The sequence below is a fragment of the Hypanus sabinus genome, chromosome 3 (genome assembly GCF_030144855.1).
Source record: "Hypanus sabinus isolate sHypSab1 chromosome 3, sHypSab1.hap1, whole genome shotgun sequence".
In the NCBI taxonomy this organism is placed as follows: domain Eukaryota; kingdom Metazoa; phylum Chordata; class Chondrichthyes; order Myliobatiformes; family Dasyatidae; genus Hypanus; species Hypanus sabinus.
The window spans coordinates 176,307,750-176,334,063 of record NC_082708.1 but is presented as its reverse complement, the minus strand read 5'-3'; the positions used below and the strand labels follow the sequence as shown (position 1 = coordinate 176,334,063).

The following is a 26,314-nucleotide window of genomic DNA, read 5'->3' as shown; positions in this document are numbered from 1 at the left end:
AGTGCCTGGAATAGGCTGCAAGGGCGGTGGGTGGAAGCAGATAACAGAGACATTCTGGAGTTTTAAAACTCTCGGATATACAGGGTATAGAGGCCTATGGATCACAAGCAGGCAAAGGAACTCTAGTTTGGCACTATACGTTACAGATACCATGGGCCACATTCTATCACCATGCTAACCAACTGGCTGCTCCACTCTTACCCAGATAGACACTGGACTCAGCTGATTCGGCTGCGCCCCTCGCTGCCTCCACGATATCCTCCTCAACATCCAGCACACTGCCGTGGCCATCTGCATAGCTGGCGTCATCGAAGAGGCTCACCGGGGTCACTTTTCCATTCTCTACCAACCAGGCCGAGGCAACTGGAGCGCAGAACTGGCAGAGCAGATTTACAAGTCACTAATGTCAAACCTCAGAGAGATTCCACAGTGCATAGAACAAAAATAAATTGACCAGTCCTACACACAGTCTCCTTTAGACACATTAACAAGATACAGATTTCTGCCCCACTTCTGACAAAGGGCCTCTGATCCCAAATGTCAGCTGGTCTGCTTTTGACATGTTGAATTGGGTTGTAGATTTATTTTTCTTATTGTTTAACAGTCCTATGCTTGCTTGTGTTTTTATATAATCATGTGATTGTTCAATGAGTTTCTCAGTGGTTACAGTTGCCTCTATTTTTCCGGAAATTTGGTTTCAGTGGTGGGTATCACATCTCTTTTGTCTGTTACCTACTACCTGCTGGAATTTCAATGGAATCGGTGGCCTGGTAAAAGACCACCAAGCCACCTCTGTTCACTCTAGGCTCTTCCCCTCTGTTTCTCACCATGCGTCTTCCTCCATCTTTGTTCTTGTACCACTTACTAGAACAAGTGTTATCCCTCAACCTTAACATCCAAAGAACTCTGGATCGCAGTAACATCAGGACCTAACAACTGTTTCTAGCATTTTCTATTTTTAACTCAGATTATAGGTAATTAAGTTTGTATCATTACCTGGTGCTCCCATTCCAGTTGTCCACCTCGTTTATTGCTGAAGGACATCACCTTCCAATCTGAAACATAGACCTTTATCACGCGGTCTTTGATGGTGTTGTCCTGTTCCACATCCGACATGTCTTTCGATCGACCGCCCCGGTGGTTGGTGTTGGAATCACTGTCAATGTAGTTGATGGTAGAAGTGGTATCTTGAATAAACCTCAAGTCGTAGTGACCAACACTGAAGTTCCACCTGAAGAGTACACCAATTATTACATTTGCCATAGCCTACAGCAATTTGTAATTACCCAAGCATTGTAAAATGTCCCAAGAGGTTTAAGCAGACTAGCAATAAACCAACAAAACAGGAAAGGAATTTAGGGAGAATACCATGGCATAACATCCCAGAACTGAATTATTCACCGACAGAGAAAAACTCCGATCTCACCAAGATGGCTAGAGAACTTAAACCCAAGTTATCTATAACAATAACGACAAGTGCTAAAGGTGTAATAGCAATGGATTACAAGTGATAAATATTTCCACCATTTAGCTTGTTTTTCTTTACTCTGAAGGATCCCACCAGCATGCTCATGGACTGCTTGTCCGATTCCCATCAGGGAGGAGAATACGGTAGTATCCACACCAAGGCCACAAGACTCAAAATCAGTGACTTCCCCCAAACAGTAAGGCTGATCATCACGGCCACCCACTAACCACCTCAACACACACCCCACCATCTCTTAATCATTTCCTGTCAGAGTCACCTTACCTGCCCCCACTTTACGTACATACAATCAGTTGATGTATGTACGCTATATTGTGTATTTATATTTATTGTTTGATTATTGTGTTTTTATCTTATTCTGATTTTTTGTGCTGCATGGGATCTGAAGTAACAATTATTTTGTTCTCCTATCCAATTGTGTGCTGGAAATGACATTAAACAATCTTGAATCTTCAACTCCCAATGCAATTTTTTTTCCTCCTGAAGTCTCCCTTCAAGTATCATCAAAGGCACTTTCAGCTTTTCTAAACCCTACTCTAAAGCTAGTTCCTGAATGAACAATCACTTATCATACTCACTTCTCAGTGCCAGACCGAGGCCCCACAGCTCTGACCGTCTTCTGCGTGCGCTGCAGCAGCAACAGATCAGATCCCTGGTCAGTCGTCTCATCGTCCCAGCGGCTGCAGCCCCCCGTGGAACAGACGTACCGCATCTGCGCAAGGTGGAGGAGGGAGGACGGGTGAAGGGGGTAGAGCAGAGGAGAGTTCCTTTCAGTAAACTGGATCAGTGGCAGAGCGTCAGAGAAGCACTATTCAGTACAGGTTGAGTACCCCTCATCTGAAACACTCAGAACTGTTTCAGATTTTGGAATATATCATGTGATTGCTTGAGGTCACCACCATTTCAAACTCTGAATTTATGTGCTACCGGTGAACAGTCTTTGTCTCACTCTTGTATATCACACATTACTGATTCAGCTTGATGCGTGTTTTCCTGTTTTTCATTAACTTTTGTTCATTACATATGTGAGGTCACTTCTCAGAACCGCCTGTGGTTCGCACAGCCCTGCGCATTGACTGGGGACCTTCCCAGTGCCTTGCGGAGTTTTCCATCTCTGGCGTCATGTCAACGCGCAAAAATATTTCAGATTACATACGGTGGTTTCCAGATTTTGTAACTTCGAATAAGGGATACTCAAGCTGTGTATGGACACATCAGGAAAGGTCCAAATGGAGTAAAACTTCCCACTTTATCACTTTGATGAACACTGAGTGGGCAACATTGCAGTGGAGTCAATCTCATCTGTGACAAGGCAGAATTACAGCTGGCACGTTCCCCTCCTCCAGTGTGAGAAGATTCACGATGTAGATACGTGATACTAGAAAAGTGACTGCACTCATCATCATTAACATGGAAATTAGTGGAATGCAGTTTGCAAGTTTCCAAGATTTGCTGGTCAATTAGTGCTGCTCTAGCATTTTGCTCACGACTTCCCCATTCATTTTAAGAACTTGCTCGATTTGCACATTGAATTTGCTGCAGAAATTTAGAAGTCTGCAGTAACTGCCATTTCTGACTATGACTAACAGCGTAACAGAACCCTCAAAATGATGCAGTAAATGCTGATGCAAAACCCAATCGATCTCTCCAGCCCAGAAAGCTAACCTGGGAGGCTGCAGTCCTGCAGCACACATCTTATTCTCAGCAATTCCAAAATGCGTAATCCTTTTGTTCAATTTTATTTATTAATTGACTTGTTCGTAGAATGCCTTGGGGTTTTCTTTAATCCTGCTCACCAAGGCCTTCTCATGTCTCCTTCTGATTCTCCTAAATTCATTCTTAAGCTGCTTCCTGCTAGCCTTATAATCTTCTAGATCTCTATCATTAACTAGTTTTTTTTAACCTTTCATCAGCTTTTCTCCTATTCTTGAATAGATTTTCAACAATTCTTGTTGAATCCTAAGTTCTTCTTGTAAGAGGATAAGACGTGAGAGAACAGGACCAATCAAATGTGACAGTGGAAAAGTGTGTATGGAACCTGAGGAAATAGCTGAGGTACTTAATGAACACTTTGCTTCAGTATTCACTACAGAAAAGGATCTTGGCGACTGTAAGGAGGAATGAAAAGCTTGAGCATATAGACATTCAGAAACAGGATTTGCTGGAGCTTTTGGAAAGCATCAAGTTGGATAAGTCTCCGGGACCAGATGAGATGTACCCCAGGCTACTGTGGGAAGCATGGAACAAGATTGCTGAGCCTCTGGCAATGATCTTTGCATCATCAATGGGGACAGGGAAGGTTCGGAAGGATTGAAGGGTTGTGGATGTTGTTCCCTTATTCAAGAAGGGGAGTAGAGATAGCCCAGGAAATTATGGACCAGTGAGTTTTACTTCAGTGGTTGGTAAGTTGATGGAGAAGATCCTGAGAGGCAGGATTTATGAACATTTGGAGAGGCATAAAATGATTCGGAATAGTCAGCATGGCTTTGTCAAAGGCCGGTCATGCTTTAAGAGCCTGATTGAATTTTTTGAAGATGTGACTAACCACGTTAATGAAGGTAGAACTGTAGATGTAGTGTATATGGATTTCAGCAAGGCATTTGATAAGGTACCCCATGCAAGGGTTATTGAGAAAGTAAGGAAGCATGGAATCCAAGGGGACATTGCTTTCTGGATCCAGAACTGGCTTGCTCACAGAAGTGGTTGCAGATGGGTCAGATACTGCATGGAGGCCGGTGACCAGTGGTGTGCCTCAGGGTCCTGTTCTGGGACCCCTACTCTTTGTGATAATTGACCTGGATGAGGAAGTGGAAGGATGGGTTAGTAAATATGCTGATGATACAAAGGTTGAGGGTATTGTGGATAGTGTAGAGGGCTGTCAGAGGTTACAGTAGGATTTTGATAGGATGCAAAACTGGGCTGAGAAGTGGCAGGTAGAGTTCAACCTAGATAAGTGTGAGGTGGTTCATTTTGGTAGGTCAATAATGACAGAAATTGCAGAATATAGAATTAATGGTAAGACTCTTGGCATTGTGGAGGCTCAGAGGGATCTTGGGGTCCAAGTCTACAGGACACTCAAAATTGCTATGCAGGTGGACTCTGTGGTTAAAAAGGCATACGGTGCATTGGCCTTCATCAACCATGAGATTGAGTTTAAGAGCTGAGAGGTAATGTTACGGTTATATAGGACCCGGGTCAAACCCCACTTGGAGTACTATGCTCAATTCTGGTCACCTCATTACAGGAAGGTTGTGAAAAACTTTGAAAGGGTGCAGAAGAGATTTACAAGTATGTTGCCTGGATTGGGGAGCATGCCTTACAAGAATAGGCTCAGTGAACTTGGCCTTTTCTCCTTGGAGCGACGGAGGATGGGAGGTGACCTGATAGATATGTGTAAGATGATGAGAGGTATGGATGGTGTAGATAGTCAGAGGCTTTTTCCCAGGGCTGGAATGGCTACTACGAGAGGGCAGAGTTTTAAGGTGCTTGGAAGTAGGTACAGAGGAAATGTCAGGGGTTAAGTTTTTTTTTAAAATGCAGAGAGTAGTGAGTGTGTAGAATGGGCTGCTGGTGACAGTGGTGGAGGCGGATACGATACAGTCTTTTAAAAAAACTCCTGGATGGGTACATGGAGCTTTAAAAAAAAATAGAAGGCTACGGGTAACCCCAGGTAATTTCTAAAGTAAGCACTTGTCCGGTACAGCATTGTGGGCCGAAGGGCCTGTAATGTGCTGTAGCTTTTCTTTGTTTCTCATTCAAACCCTTATGAAAAAAGGCCACCAATTCAGGAGAGCCATAATATTTTAAGTCAAGATAAAAACAGAAAAAGACTGGAGACAACTCACAGGTCACGAAGTGCGGAGGGTGGGGGGGGGGGGGGGGTAAGGGGAGGCAAGAGAAATCAAATTAACTTTTCAGGTAAATAACCATTCATTGGAAGTGGTCTGAATTTCCTTTTGATGGGATATCGCACCAAGAGGTGGACCAATAAGCTTGCTGCATTTAAATAAGCTTCTTAAAAGAGCTTGCATTGCAAAATAACAAAAATATAGTGGGAGGTGGTTTCAGACAGCATCCTTCCCTAATGAGAGCAATTCTGGGTTCTTTTCTTGGTCTTTCATCAGGGATTCTAGTAGTGCTGGCTTGTTATTGGATTTCAATTACCTGGGACAATGCAGCAAGAAGCACATGGGATCTGGTGAACAGAAAGCTAAGTAAAACTTGAGAACCGACTGACAGAGTTACAGCACTATTCACAAAGCAGAGTTGCCAAAGTGCAGCTTGAAGTATCATGCTTGGTCTGTGGTTTGCAAACAATTCAAATCAAAGAGAAATTTAACAAATGTGATGGGAAGATCGTCTGCCAAGAAACAAAGACCAGTGACGAAAACAGATATTTAACGGGAATGTACTGAAAACATATTTCTTAACTTCTGATGTTTCCTCACTGCCTTTTCCCTCTTCTTCCATTCCCCATTCTGGCTCCCTTTTTACCTCTTCTCTTCTCCTTAACTGACTATCACATCCTCCAGTACCATTTCTCCTTCCCTTTCTCACATGGTCCACTCTCCTCTCCTGTCAGATATCTTCTTCATCCCTTCACCTCCTAGCTTCTTATTTCATTTCTCCCTCACAACCCACCTAGCTTAACCTATCACCTTCCATCTTTTACTCCACTCCCCCCCCCCACCTTACTCTGGCTCATCCCCCTTCCTTTCCAGTCCCGAAACGTCAACTGTTCATTCCTTTTCAGGCAGACTGCCTGACCTGTTTAGGTCTTCCAGCATTTTGGGAAGGGCAATGACCAAAAGAATGCAAAATAAATTTGGAGATCTTTTTCAGCTTGGGCATCTCAGACCTAACAAAACAGTACGGCACCATTCCAAAGTTCCACATAAAGGAGACGCATCCTTGATTACCTTTCCAGTGGCGGCATCCAACCCATAGGTTGTCCGTGACTTCCCTCCAACCAAGACTACATCATCGCCAAGTCGGTAGGAAGATTCCAGGAGCGACTCCACTGTAAATGGAACTGCCTCCATGCTCTCCCTGTCTCGGTCCCATTGGAAAAGGTGTCCATCCAAAGACGGAATTATTACTTTGTTTCCAAAAACCTGCATATATAAATTATAGTCACATTTAAGTAAATCATACAGTACTGTTCAAAAGTGTGAGAGAGAGCGGGAGCGATGTACAGTCGTAATTTTATGTATTGCACAGTACTGCTACCACAAAAAAAAACTTATTTCATGGCGTATGTGAGTGATGATAAACTTGATTTTCATATGGGTCTCTATGTGGACTGAGAATAGGAAGGAGGCAGGGAGACTGGAATCAGGTTTGGGAAAATGGGAAGGGAAGCACCAGAAAGACATTCTGTAATGATCATTAAACCAATTATTTGGAATAAAATGACCTTGTCTGGTGTCTGCACCAGTGCCACCCCAACAGTCCTCCTTGCCACCTGCCCCACACCTCTCCCAGGGTTCTCACTCCACCCTCACCATCACTAGCATCCTTTCCTCCAATCAGATCACAAACTCGCAGACAGCTCCACATTGACAAACGGTCACACTTACAATCACTGATGGCAGCTCAATCAACTATCAAAAACACTTTTCCTGTGCCTACATACTATGAGTGTAACTCAGCCTCAACATTGCTAGATTGTACCATAGAAAGTATTCAGTCTGGATGCATAACAGCTTGGTATGACAACTGCTCTGTGCCCAACTACAAGAAACTACAGACATCGCAGTAGCAAACCTCCTCTCCATGGACTGTCTATACTTCTTGCTGCCCCCATAAGGCATCCAACCTCAGCAAAAATCTCACTCTGGACATTCTTGTCTCTCCCCTCCGCCCCCCACCCCCCCAGCAGGCAAAAGATAAAAAGCACAAACCACCAGGCTCAATCCTAATGTTACCAGACTCACAAACAGACATCTTGTATGATGAGATGGACACCAGGCCTCACAATCTACCTTGTTATGATCTTGCACTTTATCATTACTGCATTTTTGCACTAGTTTTCACACTATGTTCTGCATTGTTATTGTTTTAGCTTATCCAAGTTCAATGCACCATATAATGATCTGATCTGTATGAAGAGTATGAAAGACAAGCGTTTCACTGTATGTTGGCACATGTAATCCTGAATAAAAGTGCTTACAGAATTTTAAATTTTCTCTCCATTTAGAGAATAGTCAACTCTTTCATTTCTTCTATCAAAGTGCATGACTATATACATCCCAACACTATATTCCATCTGCCATTTCTTTGCCCATTCCCCTAATCTGTCTGTCCTTCTGTAGCCTCTCAACTTCCTCAGAACTACCTGCTCCTCCACCCATCTTAATTTTGTCCACAAACTTTGCAACAAAACCATCAGTTCCAACATCCAAATCATTAACATATAACGTAAAAAGAATTAGTCCCAACACAGATCATGTGGAACACCACTAGTTACCAGCAGCCAGGCAGAAAAGGTTCCCTTCATTCCCACTCTTTGCCTCCTGTCAATCAGCCACTACTTTATCTATGTTAGTATCTTTCCTATAATACCATGGGTTCATAGCTTGTTAAGCAGTTTCCTGTGACGCCTTGTCAAAAGCCTCTAAAAATCCAAGTACACAACATCAAATGTTTCTCCTTTGTCTATCCTGCTTGTTACTTCCTCAAAAAATTCCAACAGTTTTGTAAGACAAGTTTTTCCCTTGAGGAAACCATGCTGACTACGGACTATTTTATCTTGTGCCTCCAAGTACGCTGAAACCACATCCTTAATAATCAACTCCAACATCTTCCAAATCACTGATGTTAACTAACTGGCTATAATTTCCTTTCTTCTGCCTCTCTCCCTTCTTGAAGAGTGAAGTGACTTTTGCAATTCTCCAGTCTTCTGGAAGCATTCCAGAAACTAGGGATTCTTGAAAGATCATTACTAATGCCTCCACAATCTCTTTCAGAACCCTGGGGTGTACACCATCTGGTCCAGGTGACTTATCTACCTTCAGACCTTTCAGTTTCCCAAGGACCTTCTCTCTAGCAATGGTAACTTCACACATTCATGACCCCTGACACACTGGAACTTCGACCATACTGCTAGTTGTCTTCCACAGTGAAAATCAATGAAAAATACTTATTTGGTTTGTCAGCCATTTCCTTATCCATTACTAACTCTCCTGCATCGTTTTCTAGTGGTCCGATATCCACTCTCGCCTCTCCTTTCCACTGGGTATCTGGAGAAAATGTTGGTATCCTCTAATATTATTGGCTGACTTACTTTTGTATTCCAACTTTAGTATTCCATCTTTTCCTTCTTAATAACTCCTTAGTTGCCTTCTGTTAGTTTTTAAAAGCTTCCCAATCCTCTAACTTCCCACTAACTTTTGCTCTATTAATTGCCCTCTCTTTGGTTTTTATGTTGGCTTTGACATCTCCTGTCAGCCACAGTTGCGTCATCTTACCTGTAGAATACTTCTTCCTCTTTGGGATATACACATCTTTACTGTTATGCTGTAGGTATTTAATTTAGCTTTCAGCCTCTCTAGGTTATTGTTGCAGATAAGGGATGATGAGGAACGTATGCCATCTAATTAGGATGATGGAACTGGGGGAGGTATTTTTTTTTCAGGGGGAGGGACACCAAGGTTGGTCTTGGGTATTTTGTTTGGCGTGAGAGGGAGAGAGAAGACACTAGACAGAACCGGACGGGAGACCTGTTTGTTCGAGACGGATTGTGAGCGATGTTCAGAAAGGGATGTGTGCTTCCATGTGTGCTTCCGAAGGCCCAGCACACTAGTGACAGAGAAGCTCAAGATGAGCTTCAACTTGTGCACATTTGACTGTTTAATTATAATGAGTGTGTATTCCCTGGACTTATGCAGCCAAGGAAAGCAGGGTTTCATCTATCCTGAACCTTCTGAATTGCTTCCAGAATTTCCAGTCATTGCTGCTTTGTCATTATCCTTGCCAGTGTTCTTTTCCCAATCAACACTGGCCACGTCCTTTCTCATTTCTCTAATTCCCTTTACTCCACTGTAATACTGAGACATCTGACTTTAGCTTCTCCTTAAATTTCAGTGCAAATTCGATCATATTATGATCTTTCTCCTCAGTGTTCTTTTACCTTAAGCTCTCTAATCAATTCTGATTTACTGCACATCACCGAATCCAGAATAGTTGATCCCCTAGTAGGCTCAACCACAAGCTGTTCTAAAAAGCCATCACGTAGGCATTCTATAAATTCCCCCTCTTAGGATCTGGCACCAACCTGAAATCCCCCACGACCATCACAACATTGCCTTTTGGCATGCATTTTCTATCTCCCGTTGTAATTTGTAGACCATATCCTTAACTTCTGTATATAACATCCATCAGGGTCTTTTTATCCTTTCCTTTCCTTAGCTCTACCCACAGTGATTCAACACCTTGAGACCTCAGGTAACTTATTTCTAACATCTTCTTCAGCCGTGATTGAGATATGTCTACAACACTATACATGCCAATCCGTAACTGTGCTACAAGCTCAACTATCTTATTTCGTATACTGCATGCATTCAGATCTAACACCCCAGTCTTGCGTTCACACTTTTAAAATTTGGATAAGTTTACATTGCAACTTATCCTGGTGACTGCAATTTTGCCCTGTCATCAGCCTCTCCTTGCTAAGAGTCTCACTACACCTCATTCTCAGCACTGTGACTCTGGTTCCCAACCCCTGCTAAATTAGTTTAAATTTCTGGGCATGGGTAATTTATGTAGAAATCCTAAAGTTACTTCCAGGGAATTTACAACAGAAGAGAAAAAAATATGAACTGTCACAATGTAAAACTTAACCTATTTACTCCTAGACCTACTTCAAGATACTTTAAAAATCTTTTGCTCTATTTTTGTTTGGTAAACTCTTGTCCTAAAATAAATTTAAATCTGCAATGCATTACAATTCAACTAAACAAAATTATTTCATCTACTGCTTATGTGAATAGAAGCATACAGAGGTAGAAAGGCCCCATGATAGCTGGAGTAATATATTAATTCTGGTTGCTGCTTTACAGGAAGGATGTGGGGAGATGTGCACAGTGTAGTACAAGAGGGGGCCCTGGGACAAGATATTGAAGTTACAATGATGGCTTTCCATGAAAGAAGAGACAAAATAGATTTTATGTACTTCCAAATTGAAGAGATACCTGGACATAGTAGGTAAACAAGGCATTATTTGCATTGGAAGCAGTATCAAGATCAAGAGGCCAGAGACATACAGGGAGAAAGTTAAGAGTGACACGCGGATGTTTGTCTGGAATGCATTACAAAAGGACGAACTGGTTAAATATACCAGGGAGTAAAACTTGCAACTCTTTGGAGAAAAGGTGGAAGTAGACATTTGCTGTGGTCTGATAGGCCAAGAGGCCTTATTCTGTACGCTATTATTTTTCAATCTAGCAATCCAGCATGGAGTAGGCCCTTCAAGCCATGCAACCCGAGCAACCCCCAACAAACCCGATATTCCTCACCTAATCACAGGACAATTTGCAATGACCAATAAACTTACCCGGTACATCTTTGGACTGTGTGAGAAAAATCAAAGGACCCAGAGAAAACCCACGCACTCCACAGGGAAGATGTACAGAAACTCCTTACAGAATGGTGCCGGAACTGAACTCGGAAATCCGGAACACCACAATCTGTGATAGCGTCCGCGCTAACTGCTACGCTACTGTGGTGCCCACTCTGTGATTTAACTGATTTAAATGAGTAACTATTTTATTTAGCACTTCAGAACATCTAAAAATTAAACTCTGCTTTTCACCTCCTAATGATTTTCATCAGATCAGTCAGTTTGATCACAATACAGCTTACAACCATTAATATCAATCACTAGGAAATAGTTCTGCTCTGACGAGGTTGGTTAGCTGCATTGCTCCACCAGTAACTACACCTTTAAAGACAGAAACCCAAAGCAATCATTGAAGGTAAGTGCAAAACCAATTAACAAACTCCAAACTAATTAATAGTTGGGAACTAAGTATTCAGCAACCTAGAATGGGTTACCAGAATAATTAGAGAGTGGGGTTAGTTCTTCCATTCAATTGGAAATAAATTTAATTGGATTTGCACGTGCTCATTTTTCAAAAACAGATTGCCCTTTACAAACCGAAACATTAAGAATAAAGCATCATGCCCGGCCCACAATACAGGTTACCAATAATGTTTGTATAATACAGATGCCTTTGAAGTTAAGGACACGTGGCATATTGAAAGACGCCCTTAAAAACAATTATTTCCTTTCTTCTCCTAGAACGGAACATTCAATTTTACACACAGTACAAGTCACAGGAAGTAATCGTATAGTAGCAGTAGCCAAGCAGGAAGGGCTACAGCAATCGAGAAGACGTATTCAGAAATCAAGAAAGTTTGCCACAATAAATAAATGGGACAAAAATACAAGGAGAATGCACACAAATGTAAAATACTGCTCATGCAAAGTAAAAGACAGATTTTAATACCACAAAAGTGGTGCAGAAAAAGCAATGGATGCAAATAAAAACAAGTTAGGAGTATTAGGTGCTCCAGCTACACTGTGGCGACCCGCTTCCTAGCGCACTCGAACCGGCTCACAAATAGCCAGCGCGCCGGCACAAAGGCCAGTCCCAAAAGGGCGCCAGGTCTGCTTCACCAACAAAGGGAAAAGCCCGCGCAGGACTGTGAATACGTGCCCCCTACAGCATCCACACCCGGGGAGGGCGGGATCAGGGAGGCTTTAAAGCGAAGCCGCGAAGTTCGAATAAAATCTTCTTTAACTGCAGTTTACCGACTCCGTGTCATTATTTCAGCGCTGTGTGTAGCACACCGCTACAACACCACATATTATATTCATTTGCATGCTAATTTAGAATCAGAATCAGGTTTGTTATTACCAATATATGCTGTGAAATTTGCTCAGGAGCAACACCTTACATTCCATCTGGGTAGACTCCTACCTGGTGGCATGAACGTTAATTTAGAAACAGAAAAACTACAAAAAAATACAGGCCCTTCGGCCCACAATGCTGTGCCGACCATGTACTTACATTAGAAATTTAGGGTTACCCATAGCCCTCTATTTTTTAAAGCTCCTTGTACCTATCCAGGAGTCTCTTAAAATACCCTATCGCATCTGTCTCCACCACCATCGCCAGCAGCCCATTCCACGCACTGACCACTTTGAGTAAAAAAACACTTACCCCTGACATCTCCTCTGTACCTACATCCAAGTACCTTAAAACTGTGCCCTCTCATGTTAGCCATTTCAGCCCTGGGAAAAAGCCTCTGACTATCCACACAATCAATGCCTCTTGTCATCTTATACACCTCTATCAGGTCATCTCTCATCCTCCCTCACTCCAAGGACAAAGGGCCAAGCTCTCGCAACCTATTCTCATAAGGCATACTCCCCAATCCAGGCAACATCCTTGTAACTCTTCTCTGCACCCCTTCTATGGTTTCCACATCCTTCCTGTAGTGAGGCGACCAGAACTGCGCGCAGTATTCCAAGTGGGGTCTGACCAGGGTCCTATACAGCTGCAACATTACCTCTCAGCTCTTAAACTCAATCCCACAGTTGATGAAGGCCAATGCACCGTATGCTTTCTTAACCACAGAGTCATCCTACGCAGCAGCTTTGAGTGTCCTATGGACTCGGACCCCAAGATCTGTCTGATCCTCCACACTGCCAAGAGTCTTACTATTAATACTATATTCTGCCATCATATTTGACCTACCAAAATGAACCACCTCACACTTACCTGGGTTGAACTCCATCTGCCACTTCTCAGCCCAGCTTTGCATCCTATCACTGTCTCACTGTAACCTCTGACAGTCCTCCACACTATCCACAATACTCCAACCTTTCTGTCATCAGTAAATTTACTAACCCATCCCTCCACTTCCACATCCAGGTTATTTATAAAAATCACAAAGAAAGGGGTCTCAGAACAGATCCCTGAGGCACACCACTGGTCACCGACCTCCATGCAGAATATGACCCGTCTACAACCACTCTTTGCCTTCTGTGGGCAAGCCAGTTCTGGATCCATAAGGCATGGTCTCCTTGGTCCCCATGCCTCCTTACTTTCTCAATAAGCCTTGCATGGGGTGCCTTACCAAATGTCTTATTGAAATCCATAGACGCTACATCTACTGTTCTGTCTTCATCAATGTGTTTAGTCATATCCTCAAAAAATTCAATCAGGCTCGTAAGGCATAACCTGCCTTTGACAAAGCCATGCTGACTATTCCTAATCATATTATGCCTCTCCAAATGTTCATAAATCCTGCCTCTCAGGATCTTTTCCATCAACTTACCAACAACTGAGGTAAAAGTCAACTGGGCTATTTTGGGCTAATTTTCTGGGCTATCTCTACTCCCTTTCTAGAATAAGGGAACAACAACTGCAACCTTCCAATCCTCCAGAACCTCTCCCGTCCCCATTGATGATACGAAAATCATTGCCAGAGGCTCAGCGATTTCTTCCCTCGCCTCCCACAGTAGCCTGGGGTATATCTCGTCAGGTCCCAGAGACTTGTCCAACTTGATGCTTTCCAAAAGCTCTACCACATTCCCTTTCTTAATGTCTATATGCCCAAGCTTTTCAATCTACTGTAAGTCATCCCTACAGTCGCCAAGATCCTTTTCCGTAGTGAATACTGAAGCAAAGTACTCATCAAGTACCTTAGCTATCTCTTCTGTCTCCATAAACACTTTTCCACTGTCACACTAGATTGGTTCTATTCTCTCATTCAAGATTTCCTGAACTTCCGCTAATACCAACCTCCCCCCACCGTTCCCCCATTGCCCATCCCCTTTCCCCTCTCTCAACTTATCTCCTTATCTGCCATCGCCTCCCTGTGATGCTCCTCCCCCCTTTTCTTTCTTCCATGGCCTTCTGTCCTATCAGATTTCCCCTTCTCCAGCCCTGCATCTCTTTCACCAATCAACTTCCCAGCTCTTTACTCTGCCCCTCCAGTTTCACCTATCACCCTGAGATTCCTCCTCCCCTCCCCTCCCCTCTACCTTCTGACTCATTTCTTTTCCCTCCAGTCCCGGTGAAGGGTCTTGGCCCGAAATGTCGACTATACTCTTTTCCATGGATGCTGAGTCTGCTGAGTTCCTCCAGCATTGTGTGTGTTGATATAACAACTTCTACCAACCACACCAAACCGATTATTAAGGAAAGCATTTCATTTTTGTTTGAGATACCATCCTAAACTTCCTCCACAGCCACAAACACCAAACTTCATTGACTTTAAAGGACTTTGAGATAGTCCCAAGGTCAAGAAAGATGAAAAACAAAATATGGAGAGAAATCCAAATTCCATTAGAAATTCTATACAAGAACTTTGGAAATTCATATGGTAAAAGAATGGTAACATGAAATTCTCTAATTTCAATTTAAGTAGATCATAGAATGGTACAGAACTGGACAAGCCATTCAGCCAATGATATTATGCCAAGCTTTATACTAAGTGTCCTTTTCTTGCATCAACAAAATCCTTCTACCCTCACAGATAGATAGGTTCATAAAGGCAGAGTGGCCTTCATAAATTGGAGTATTGAGTACAGGAGCCAGGAAGTTATGTTGAAGTTATTTCAGACATTGGTGCAGCCAGATTTGGAAAATTTAGTGCAGTTCTGGTCACCTACTTACAGGATAAGACTGAAAGGGTACTGAGAAAATTTACAAGGATGTTGCTGAGTACCTGAGTAACAGAGAATGCTTAGGACCTTATTCCCTTAAGTATAGGAGAATATGGAGATTTGAAAGATATGAGCGGTATAGATAGGTTAAATACAAGCAGCGTTAACTACTGAAGTTAGGTGGGACTAGAACTAGAGGTCATAAGTTAAGGGTGAAAAGTGAAATGTTCAAGGGGGACATTAAAGTGAATCTTCACTCAGACGGTGGTGAGAGTGTCGCATGAGCTGCTGGTGGAAGTGGTGGATTTGGGTTAGATTTCAACATTTCAGAACATTTGGATAGGTACATGGATGAGAAGTGTCTGGAGGGCTATGGTCCGAGTGCAGGTTGATGGGGCTAGGCAGAACAGTTCTGCACAGACTAGATGGGCTGAAGGGCCTGCTACTGCACTGCAGTGCTTTATGACTCTATTCTCTTCAAATTCACATGTCTATTCCAAAAGCATCCTTTAAGCACATGCCTGCTTCTATTAGTTCAATTAGTGTTGAATGGAATCCCAGTAGAATCAATTAAGAAATAATTGGTTGTTACAATGAAGCACAAGTCACTCGGTATGAACAAACCAAACTGCTAGAAGAAATCAGTAGATTAGCATTTTAATGATGCAACAAAAACCACAGAAAGAAGAATGCGAATTCCAAATAAAGATTTTCATATCTATTTCAAATACACTACAGGAAAAACCACTTCATGCCAATCATGGAGCGTGAACTTACATTTAGACTCTCCAGAGAAAGAGTTTCGATTGTCCAAAGTGATACAGTCAGCATTGCCTGCTGTTTGCAATTACAGGTGTTAATAGAAGCCATAAAATTTGAATTCTGTTTCATTTTTAGGTGTCAGAATTTCGATATACAGAACAAGGTCTTGACCCTAAACATCAGGCTGCCTTTCCTGTCATAGATGCTGCCAACATGCTGAGCTTTTTGTATGTTGATACAGAACAATACCTTCAATTATAAAATCAGTATTTGCTTGAGATTTAATGGAAGTGTCCTCACAGCTTTTTAAATACTTTGTTCTGACTTCATTTAAACAAGACCTTTCAACAAGTAATTACACAAAAGTGTTCCACCAAGGTCACAATGACTAATGCGAATGTTGACGTCCAAAAAACGCTACTGAAAACCAGATTTTACAAACAGTGCATTTAGTGAAGTATGACTTCATTTTAGATGAGTTTAAATGAAGCTCAAAATTAAGGCTAAGCTGCAAAGATGCAGGCTTAAGTCAGAGAAAGAACAAATCGGTTATGCATGAAGAAAGGTGTGGTGCTTGTAAGTGGGCACATAATTAGATTCAACAAAATATGATGCAGTATTCAATATCTACTTTAATAAAGTAAAAAAGTTAACTGAAGTTCTTCCCTCATCTGAAAATTACTCTAGTGTGGTTGCATGCAGAATGACTTCAGCAAATTACATCAGGAGGCAGTGAATATATGGCACTGCACTGCATCAGTCCCATCTACTGGATGCTGAACACAAGGCTGAGCACAGCTAACTATCTAACAATAACACAATCTGGCATCTTGTTGAAAAGCTCCAGTTGAGGGGGAAATCAGCAATGGAATTTATCAATGACAAACCCTCAGTCAATCAGAGCTCAGCTCAGCTCGCTCTCTCTCTCTCTCTCTCTCTTTGCAGGTGGCAATGTTGAAGATGCAGTGTGAAAGCAGATGACATCATCCATCTCCCTCTCTCTAAAGACCATTACCTCACCAGCTCATCTGCTAGTATGACTCATACCAGACTGAAGGCATTCTTAATGCTTCCAAGTGGCATTGCTTTTGAACAGTAATTCCCCTTGCAAATGCTCAAACATCGCACAGAATGCCAGAGGGCAGTCAAGCTTAAATTTAGGAAGAACAGGATACACAAACATTCTTTAGGGAAGTGGGAAGATTTCACAGTCCACATTCCTTAGATTTCATTAGGCACAGAATGATTCACAGATATTTGTCCTTCTACCTGTCATTTCCAAAAGAATGACAAGGATCATAAAATAGTGCAAATTGTGCACAATTCTGGACATTATAGGAAAGATGTGTTTGCACTTCAGGGTTGCAAGGGAGATGCACAAAAATTTTTGCCAAGATTGAGAAATTCGACATGAAGATTCAACAGGATTTCTTTGGAAGACAAAGTTTTGTGTGGCTGGTAGTCTAATTGAGATGTAGACAACAAAGCCAGAGAAGATAGTAGAATAGAATGGAGTGATGATACTAAACGCCCAGCATTTCCTATGCTGAAAATCTGAAAACAGCAAATGCTCGGAAAACCCCACAGATCAGGCTGTATCTGTGGAAAAGATATCAGTTAAGGTCCTTTGTCAGAATGAAGTCCTTAACTGAAAGCGCTGGATGGAAACATAGTGAAGGATGTGGGATCCTCCAAGCTTGTTACGGATAATTAAATTCAACAAAAATGATACAATATTCAATATATATTTTCAATATAGAAAAAAAGTTAACTGAACAGCTCTCACTCTGCTTCTACATTTCCCCACCCCTCAAAGCTGTTGTGATGACAATACCCCTACACCCATTCTTTCTAAAATCTTGTCCTTTGATTGCCATCTCTTTGTTCTACTTCGTACACTTTTGTTTTCAGCCCATTCCCTCCTATCCAGAGTAACATAGAATTCCTCGTGTTCTGTCCTTCCACTCCATCAGATCCAGGCTCAATACTGTATGATGTCACAAATATTCCCTTTCAGCATCTAAACAGATCCTACTATTCGTAACTCCCAGACCAATCCTTTATCTCCATTTATACTCGCTTCCCTGGTAAGTCACCTTCCCGTGATGTTGCGGGAGAAACAACAGAAAACATTGCAGCACAGTACAGGATCTTCAGCCCACAATTTCATTTTTATTCATATTTATATTTTTGACAGTGTGGAACAGGCCCAATGAGTCACACTGCCCAGCAACCAGCCTGTTTAAATCTAGCCTCCTTACAGGACAATTTACAAGTGACCAACCTACTATCTTTGGACTGTGGGAGGAAACTTGCACATCCACAGGGAGGAACGTACAAACTCCTTACAGATGATATCAAAACTAAACTCCGACACTCCAAGGTGTAATAGTGTCATGCTAACCATTACACTTCTGTGGCTACTGTTGTCCTTTTAACCATTTCCTTTCCCACGGCATCTGTCTTTACACAAGCCAGGAATCCGAAAGAAAACTTTGCAAGTGAAGCAGTGCTCACCTTCCCTCCCTCCTTCGCCAGCCCCAGTCCACACGAGTGCTCCTGACCTTCTCATTGCCCTTCTCTTGAATTCTCCATCCCCCATCCCAGAAGAGCTTTCACATCTCTGATTTTGGCTTCCTAAACTGTTTCAGTGAAGATGGAGGCAAGTTCAAAGATCAGTATCAACCCTAACAGTTTAAACTCTGAATTCACCGACTTCAGATCACCCTTTCTGTTTGGCATCAGGCTAGTTCTGACACAAGGTAATCAACTTACTTATTTCCTAACCTACTGAATACCTCTATTTTTAATAGCTCATATTTTCATCATCTTTAAAGTTTGCGCCTCAGCTCCAGCAATCTTTTCTCATCATCTGTTTAAACTGGTTTCAACTCAGTTGTTGTTGCCCAACACGACCATTTGTGTCGCTGAGCCTTTCTTCATCGCCACCTCTTATTTTTTTTAAATTTCTGCTGTCCTCATCCTATCACAGATCTTTCCTTGTGCTCCCTCCACCCTTCCGACTTCTCTCCAATATCCCAACTTTTCAATTTCAGATTAAAGCAATCAATCTGAAATATTAACCCTTTTCTCTCTCTTCACAGAAGCTACCAAGCCTTCTGAGCATTACCAGCACATCCTGTTTTTATTCTAAACAAAGATGCAGCTGTGTTCAAAAGCGCAGCCCGTCACAGCATGACCAAGCACAATGCCAAGGCACACAAATGGCCACCAGCAAGGAACTGCTGATCTGTCAGCATATGTTGAAGTCAATAGCGAGATGTACAAATGGCTACTGACCTGTCAACCAGATTAAAGCCATCATATTATTACTATAATCATTGCAGACACTCTCCAGTTTGTGTACAAACAGTAAGTGCCAACAGAGCAATGCACATCAAGACCTCTTTAGTGCATCAGGGGTCAGTTTGGTATGTGCCAAATTTATAGATTCATTAAATCACACTCAACAACTGTTGTGGAGATCATTCCACCAATTTCAGACAATCTGAATCCAAAGTCAATACTGGTGGCCCCCGTTTTTCAAACATTTGCTTTACGACAGCTCGCTGTTACAAAAGATCTACTTTAGTACCTGTTTTCACTAACCAAAGAGGATTTTCGCTTTTACGAGAATAAGACACCCGCTTTATGTGTTTACCCCAAGAAAGACTACCATGACCATGAAGCCTTGTGCGAGCAGTTGTGTGCGCATGAGGGTACGTGCGTAGGCGCATATGTGCTGATTTTTTTTCCCTCCAATTCGATTTTGGCTCGCTGTCTTCCCAATTTTGGTAAGTGAAAGTACACCGTACATACAATATTTCTACTTTATATAGGCTGTATACTTATCATATCATTCCTGCTTTCACTCTATGTTTGTGTTATTTTCGGTTTTATGTGCTATTTGGTTTGATTTGGTAGGTTATTTTTTTGGGTCTGGGAACACGCAAAAATTTTCCCATATAAATTAATGGTAATTGCTTCTTCGCTTTACGCCATTTCGGCTTACAAACGGTTTCATAGGAACACTCCACCTTCGGATAGTGGGGGAAACCTGTATATAAAAGGAATTAAAATTAAGCAAGTCATCACCAATTTCCTTCAGTTCTTCAATTCTCAATGTATAGGTCAGGTATAAGAGTAGAGTCCAAAGATCTATCTTCAGTTTATATTATGATTGTTAATACAAAGTTATGTGGTACAAGTGCTTTCTGATTGACAACTAGTTTGGATGGAGAGAAATAAAATCTCCACCCCGATTTCAAATCTGACCTTTCTTCAAGTGGAAATGCATACTGTCAGGCTCGGGAAAGGGAGTTCGGACAGATCGTGTGGCTGAAGAAACACCAGAAGCCAGGGCTAATTATGTAAAAACCAAAATTCAACTCACTCAGCTCCTTCCTCAGCAGGTGCACAGCTTAAATTCAGTTGAAGTAAAACTGGATTCAATTGCTAATGTCAGTAAGAGCTACTCTAGAAAATCAGCTGGTTCACTTATGTCCCTCAGGGAAGGAAATCTGCTGTCCTTGGCGAATCTCAACCACACACAACTCTACACAAATAGAAATATAATTCATTCTTCACTGACCTTTGAGGTATGAAACAATGGCAATGCCCTCAGAAAATACTTGCCACACTGACTGCAATAATATACTTTCACAGTGGAAATTAAGATTCAAAGTATATTTATTATCAAAGTACGTATACAGAATATAGTTCCGAGATTCGTCCTCTCACAGACAGTCACGAAACAAAGAAACACCATGGAATCCGTTCAAAGAAAACCTTAAACACCCAAAGTGTGGAAAAAAAAAGAACAAACTGCAAACGCTAGAAAACAAGCGAATATCAAACCAGAAGTCCAGGTGTATTCGGTTTAGTTTAGTACCGAACCTCTAAGCCACTGTCGGCTGCAGAGCCAGTTTTCACGGAGACACCGCAGTAAGCATGGATCGCCCGGATCATAAACAGCAAAAATAAAGAGCAACCAGAATCCAGAAACACATGCACCAGGAACCTCAACGTCCCCTAAAACAGCCACAAGCCTCACCAATCAATCCTTGCAATGTGGAACACAAGACTGCTGCACTTTTCTCAGACAGCAGCCAGCAAGAGGGAGAGGAAGACCGCTCAACTGCAAGCAGACAGCACCAAACATCCGCCCACACTCTGGTCTCATCTTCGTCCACTTCAACCTTGCTCGACACCTCAACTGGAGAGGCAATGGAGTCGATCATGATCTTCAGGCTTCTAGGCCTTATAGGCCTCACACTCCGCCCTCAACCACACCAAACTCTCTTGAAGACAGCAAAGTGCCAGTTCACTCAATCGGTCCAAAAACACACCATCTAAATGTAAATCAAAGGATCCAATTACAAGCAACTTAGTGGCAGAATCATATTTGAAAGAAGTAGTAAAAGCAGTAGCTTCGTGAACTGTCGAGAAGACATCGCCTTTGGTAGAGTGGTTCGCTGGCACCATCTTGTATAGATCTACAACATGCATCACTTTTTGCAAATTGCTCAACTAAATTGCAAGTTGAGCAATTTACACTGGCATTACTAAACTTGTAGGAATTATGTTAACATTACCAGGCAACTATCTCAAACGACTCACTGCACAAGAGTCATTATCAAATAGGTCTGTAATCCAAAAGGCAGGAATGAGAAAACAGGGGAATGGGGAACACAGCAAATGGTCAGCATGCAGAACCAATTACAAACGTCACCTGCTGAACCTGATGTCAACCCATCAGGATTTTCCGAATGGTCATACTGTGGATTAAAGGACCCCCACGTTACACCAGCTTAGGTAACAGAAATTTGTCCTTACAAGAAGTACATCGCCATCAAAAAATCTGGTAGACTGAATGAAAATTTGCTTTTTTGAATTATGTGGGGGAGAAAAGTACACAAACAATATGCTCTTTTACTTGATGCATGCACAGAAGACACGGTCTTATGTTACAGGAAATCTCAAAATAGACCACTTTCTAGGAAAACAACTTCCCTGGGGAGATGATATATGAAGACCACAATACTACTGGTGCCACTTCAGTCTACTGGAGTCAATACTAAATGTCACAAGAATAGTACTCGCAGGCAAATACATGTATCAGGTGCAATCATAAAACTTTCCAAAACACTTCAATTCCACCCCCCCCCCCCAAAGGCATGGAACAGTGAAGCTAATTTGAAAAAAATAATTACGAGCTTGTCCCACAACTATTAAATGTACAATCCATCAAGTCAAGTCAATTTTTATTGTCATTTCGACCATAACTGCTGGTACAGTGCATAGTAAAAATGAGACAACGTTTTTCAGGACCATGGTGTTACATGACACAGTACAAAAACTAGACTGAACTACATAATTAAAAAACACGGAGAAAGCTACACTAGACTACACTGGACTGCATAAAGTGCACAAAAAGACAATACAGGCATTACAATAAATAATAAACAGGACAGTAGGGCAAGGTGTCAGTTGCCAGACCAATTTATACAGTTCCAGTAGTAAAAATAGTCAATTGTTAGCCCCAGTCCTTCGGCTTATTGAGAATGCTGTACCAAAACACTGAAAAATTCTACAAGCAGGTCACATTAAATAATGTCATTCATGAGGTATTTTTCCCATTAAGCAACAGCATGCCATTTCATCACAGGTAAAGCCCTCTCTACCGTTGAGCACATCTACCTGAAGCACTGACACAAGAATGCAACAACCATCATCTGGGACTCCCACCACCTGGCGCATGCTCTCTTCTTGCTGCTGTCATCAGGAGCCTCAAGACTCACAGCACCAGGTTCAGGACAAGTTATTACCCCTGAACTACTTCTTGGACCAAAGGGGATAACTTCATTCGCCCATCACTGAAGTGTTCCCACAACCCATGATCTCTCTTTCAATGACTCTTTACCACGCATCTCTACTTATTGCTTTTTTCTCCCCCTCATTTGTATTTGCAGAGTTTGTTGTTTTTATTCTCACTGGTTGAACACCCAAATTAGTGCTGTCTTTCATTGACTCTGTTTATGGTTATTATTCTATAGCATTATTGAGTATACTCGCAAGAAAATAAATCTCAAGGTTATATATGATTACATATATGTACCACGATAATAAATTTACATTTAACTTTAATCTAAAGTGTATTTTTTCCAATTGTGTTACCCCTCATAAAAGTGTAAACTGTATCTTCATTGTGAATTCTGCTTATATGTGACACTACGATGCTGCTGTAAGTTTTTCATTGCACCTATGCATACATGCACTTGTGCATACAATAACAATACCGAGTTTGAAAAACACTGCATGGGAATGTTATCAATGAATATTTAACATTTCATCAGACAAGAACTGTACTCATGAAGAACAGGAATGTCTTTAAATAAAAGGATCTTAAAATAGATGCAGAGTATATATACATTGTACCAGAGTTGCTCCACAACAAGCCAACCCAGCTAGCTGTACCCTACACTATCTGTCGGTGGATTACGAACTTCCTGACAGAACGGAAGCATTATGTAAGGCTGGGCTCATATTTGTCCGATCCAATATCCGTAAGCACAGGCTCTCCCCAGGGCTCTGTTCTTTGACACCCTCCTGTTCTCACTTGATACTGTACCTATGACTATCCCTCCACAGACAAATCCATTAAAACCCTGAAGTTCACAGATGACACTACTGTAGTTGGTCTCATCCATAATAATGATGTGACCTGCTATCAAAGAGAGGCAGACCATCTTGCAGCACGGTGTGCTCATAACAACTTGGAACTTAATGCCATTAGGGAACAGAAACTGAGGATCAACTTCAGCTGACAACCCCCTACATACCCCCCCACCCCCCAGAAATGAATGGTCAGGTGAAGTCTGTAGTTGAGTTATTCAAATTTCTGGGGACTACCATTACCAACACACAGAAGTAAGGCAAGCACGTTACAATCATTACTAGGAAAGCCCAGCAGAGATTGTTTTTCCTACACCAGCTCAGGAAACTTAACATCTCAGAGCATCCTGATGAATTTTTACTCAGCCATCGCTGAGAGTGTTGTAAACCTCTAACCACGTTTGGTTTACTGCCACCGCCACCCTCTCCAAGTCCAGGTTGTAGCCAGTGGTCCACTTAGCGCAGAAGATCATAGATCGTCAGCTATCTGTATTAAAAGATCTGCTCATCACCAGAACAAAGAGGAGCTGGAAAAATGACTGCTGACTCTACCCACCCAAGGAGTCACTAATTCACCAGCCATCAGCATTCACCAAAAAGTTCATCACCACCAGAAATACACGTAATCTCCGAGCTTCTTTAATTCAGCTGTCCAGATTCTCAACAAAACTCATTCAGGTGTAATACCCTAACTGTCTCTGCACAACATCCATTCAGTGGTCTTTCCTGCTGTCCTTGTTCTATTGATAATTATTTAACCCGTTCATATGTTCACAACTATTTCATTTTGATTATTGATATTTGCACTAATTATTGATTGCTCGTGGCTGTCTGCACTATTGTCTTATAAACCTTTGGTTCCTATTGTGTTGTCTGTCTCGCTATTGGCCTGTGAACCACAGTCAATTCTAGTAGGTTTCATATACTGGCAATAAAGTGATTCTGATTGAATGCCACCATATACTACCCTGCAGGTATTTACAGGAAAACAAGGAAAAACGATAGAATCAATGAAAAACTAGACCCAAAGACTGACAAAACAACAAATACATGAAACCCCCGGTTTCCTTGGCTGCGTAAGTCTAGGGGAGACACCCTCCAGTCCCGCCAAACCCTTGAGATTGAGACAGCTCTCTCACCCCAAAACTCGGTTTGTGTGGATGCTGTGTAATTTGCTACCGTTATAAATTAGTGCAACAAAATAACAGACAGTACACTGCATAGGATTAAAGGAATTATATTTACAAATTGTAATTTAAGGGTTAGTAAAGAAAACAAAAAGGGCCCATTCTAATTAAACAGTCAAATGTGCACAAATTGGAGCTCAACTTGAACTTCTCTGTCACTCACTCGCTGGGCCCTCGGTCAGCATGAAAGCTCACACCACCTTCTGAACGTTGCTCATAATCCCATCTCCAACAAGCTGGTCTCCCACCGGGTTTTATCCTATGACCGGTTCTCCCCAGCATCTTCTCTCTTCATCTCGCACCGAACAAAAGCCCCAAGACCAACCTCAGTGTCCCTCACCCAAAAAAAAACCTCCCCCAGTTCCAGCATCCTAATTGAATGGCAGACATTCCTCATCTTCAACAATAACCCAAACAGGATGAAAGTGGAACAGACTGCTCTTACAGAACAGCTAAATTAAATACCTACAGCATAACAGTAAAAATGTAAACCACAGCATTATACTCTCCCACCCCCACCACAATTAGTCATGTCCTCGTGACATGGAAATAATTTGTCATCCCATCATTAATGACACCGATTTCCAAGGAATTTTGCTATGTCAGAATGTAAGTGGTAGTGACACATCTCACCAGGGGGATAATCGCAGCACTCTGTTCCCCTGGTGCTGCATAGGCTGACCTAATGGGGGTCTCCTAACTCTTTGAGACCTCCTTATCCCATTATCTACTTCTTCAGTTTCAGACACTCCTTGGGATACTTCTGGTCGACATGGCAAGGCCGGTTCCAGTCTATTGCTCGGGCCTTCCAGCAACTCAGCAACCTCTGCCACTTGGCCGAGCTCAACTTCATTCCCAGTTACTTTAGAGCCCAGCCCCACCTCATGGTCCAGCTGCACACCCGCCTGTCCACTGGTGGTCTCCCCCTGCACCCATCCCATTTCATCTGCCTCAGTGCAAGAAGGGTTGGGGATCTCTTCCTCAGTTAGTAGAGAATTAGTGAAAGGCAACATATACCACAACCCCATTTCCTCAAACTCCGAGTCTGTATCCCATTCAGGGACGGGAACCAGTCTAATCCTTCCTGCTGCTGGTCCTTCAGTCTCCCCACGTCGCCACAGAGTCCTCTTACCAGGTGTAGGGTCCAGGTCAGGCTCTGGGTCAACATGCACCTCCTGTCCCAGAGGTAGAAGGTGGTTCTGATGGCAAATCTTGACAAGGCCAAGATTTCTGGTTTCACTCAAAAAACAAGTATGTTTGGCAAATGACTCTCCACCACATAGGGTGTAGCTGCACAGCCAACTTATTCTTCCCAGGTAGCCCCAAATTCTTCATGAGGTCAAGATCTGCAGGCACGAGTTGGGAGAAGCTAACCTTTTGATCATACTTCCTCTTATTTCCTTGATTCTGCTTGGTAGATAAGACCTCAGCTAATTCATCTAATTTATGTTTTAGCTCCCTTCTCATATCAGACACATAATTCAGGTAAGTCTTTGGTGGTAGATCTTCTTTACCAGACCCAAAACA

At 42.2% G+C, this 26,314-nt stretch overlaps 1 protein-coding gene across 2 annotated transcripts in view; it reads right to left on the bottom strand.

Moving 5' to 3' along the window:
• eif2ak3 (eukaryotic translation initiation factor 2-alpha kinase 3) overlaps positions 1 to 26,314 on the bottom strand; it is an 89,965-nt gene that overhangs the window by 45,216 nt on the left and 18,435 nt on the right. For both annotated transcript variants that reach the window (XR_009511386.1, XM_059965695.1), the window contains exons 3-6: positions 6,406 to 6,600; positions 2,065 to 2,198; positions 997 to 1,231; positions 202 to 376 (exon numbers count right to left, since the gene is read on the bottom strand). Coding sequence is in view for 1 of the 2 variants with exons in the window: in XM_059965695.1 (XP_059821678.1) it covers positions 202 to 376; positions 997 to 1,231; positions 2,065 to 2,198; positions 6,406 to 6,600 (739 nt within the window). In the remaining variant the exon portion in view is untranslated. The remainder of the gene's footprint in view (positions 1 to 201; positions 377 to 996; positions 1,232 to 2,064; positions 2,199 to 6,405; positions 6,601 to 26,314) is intronic.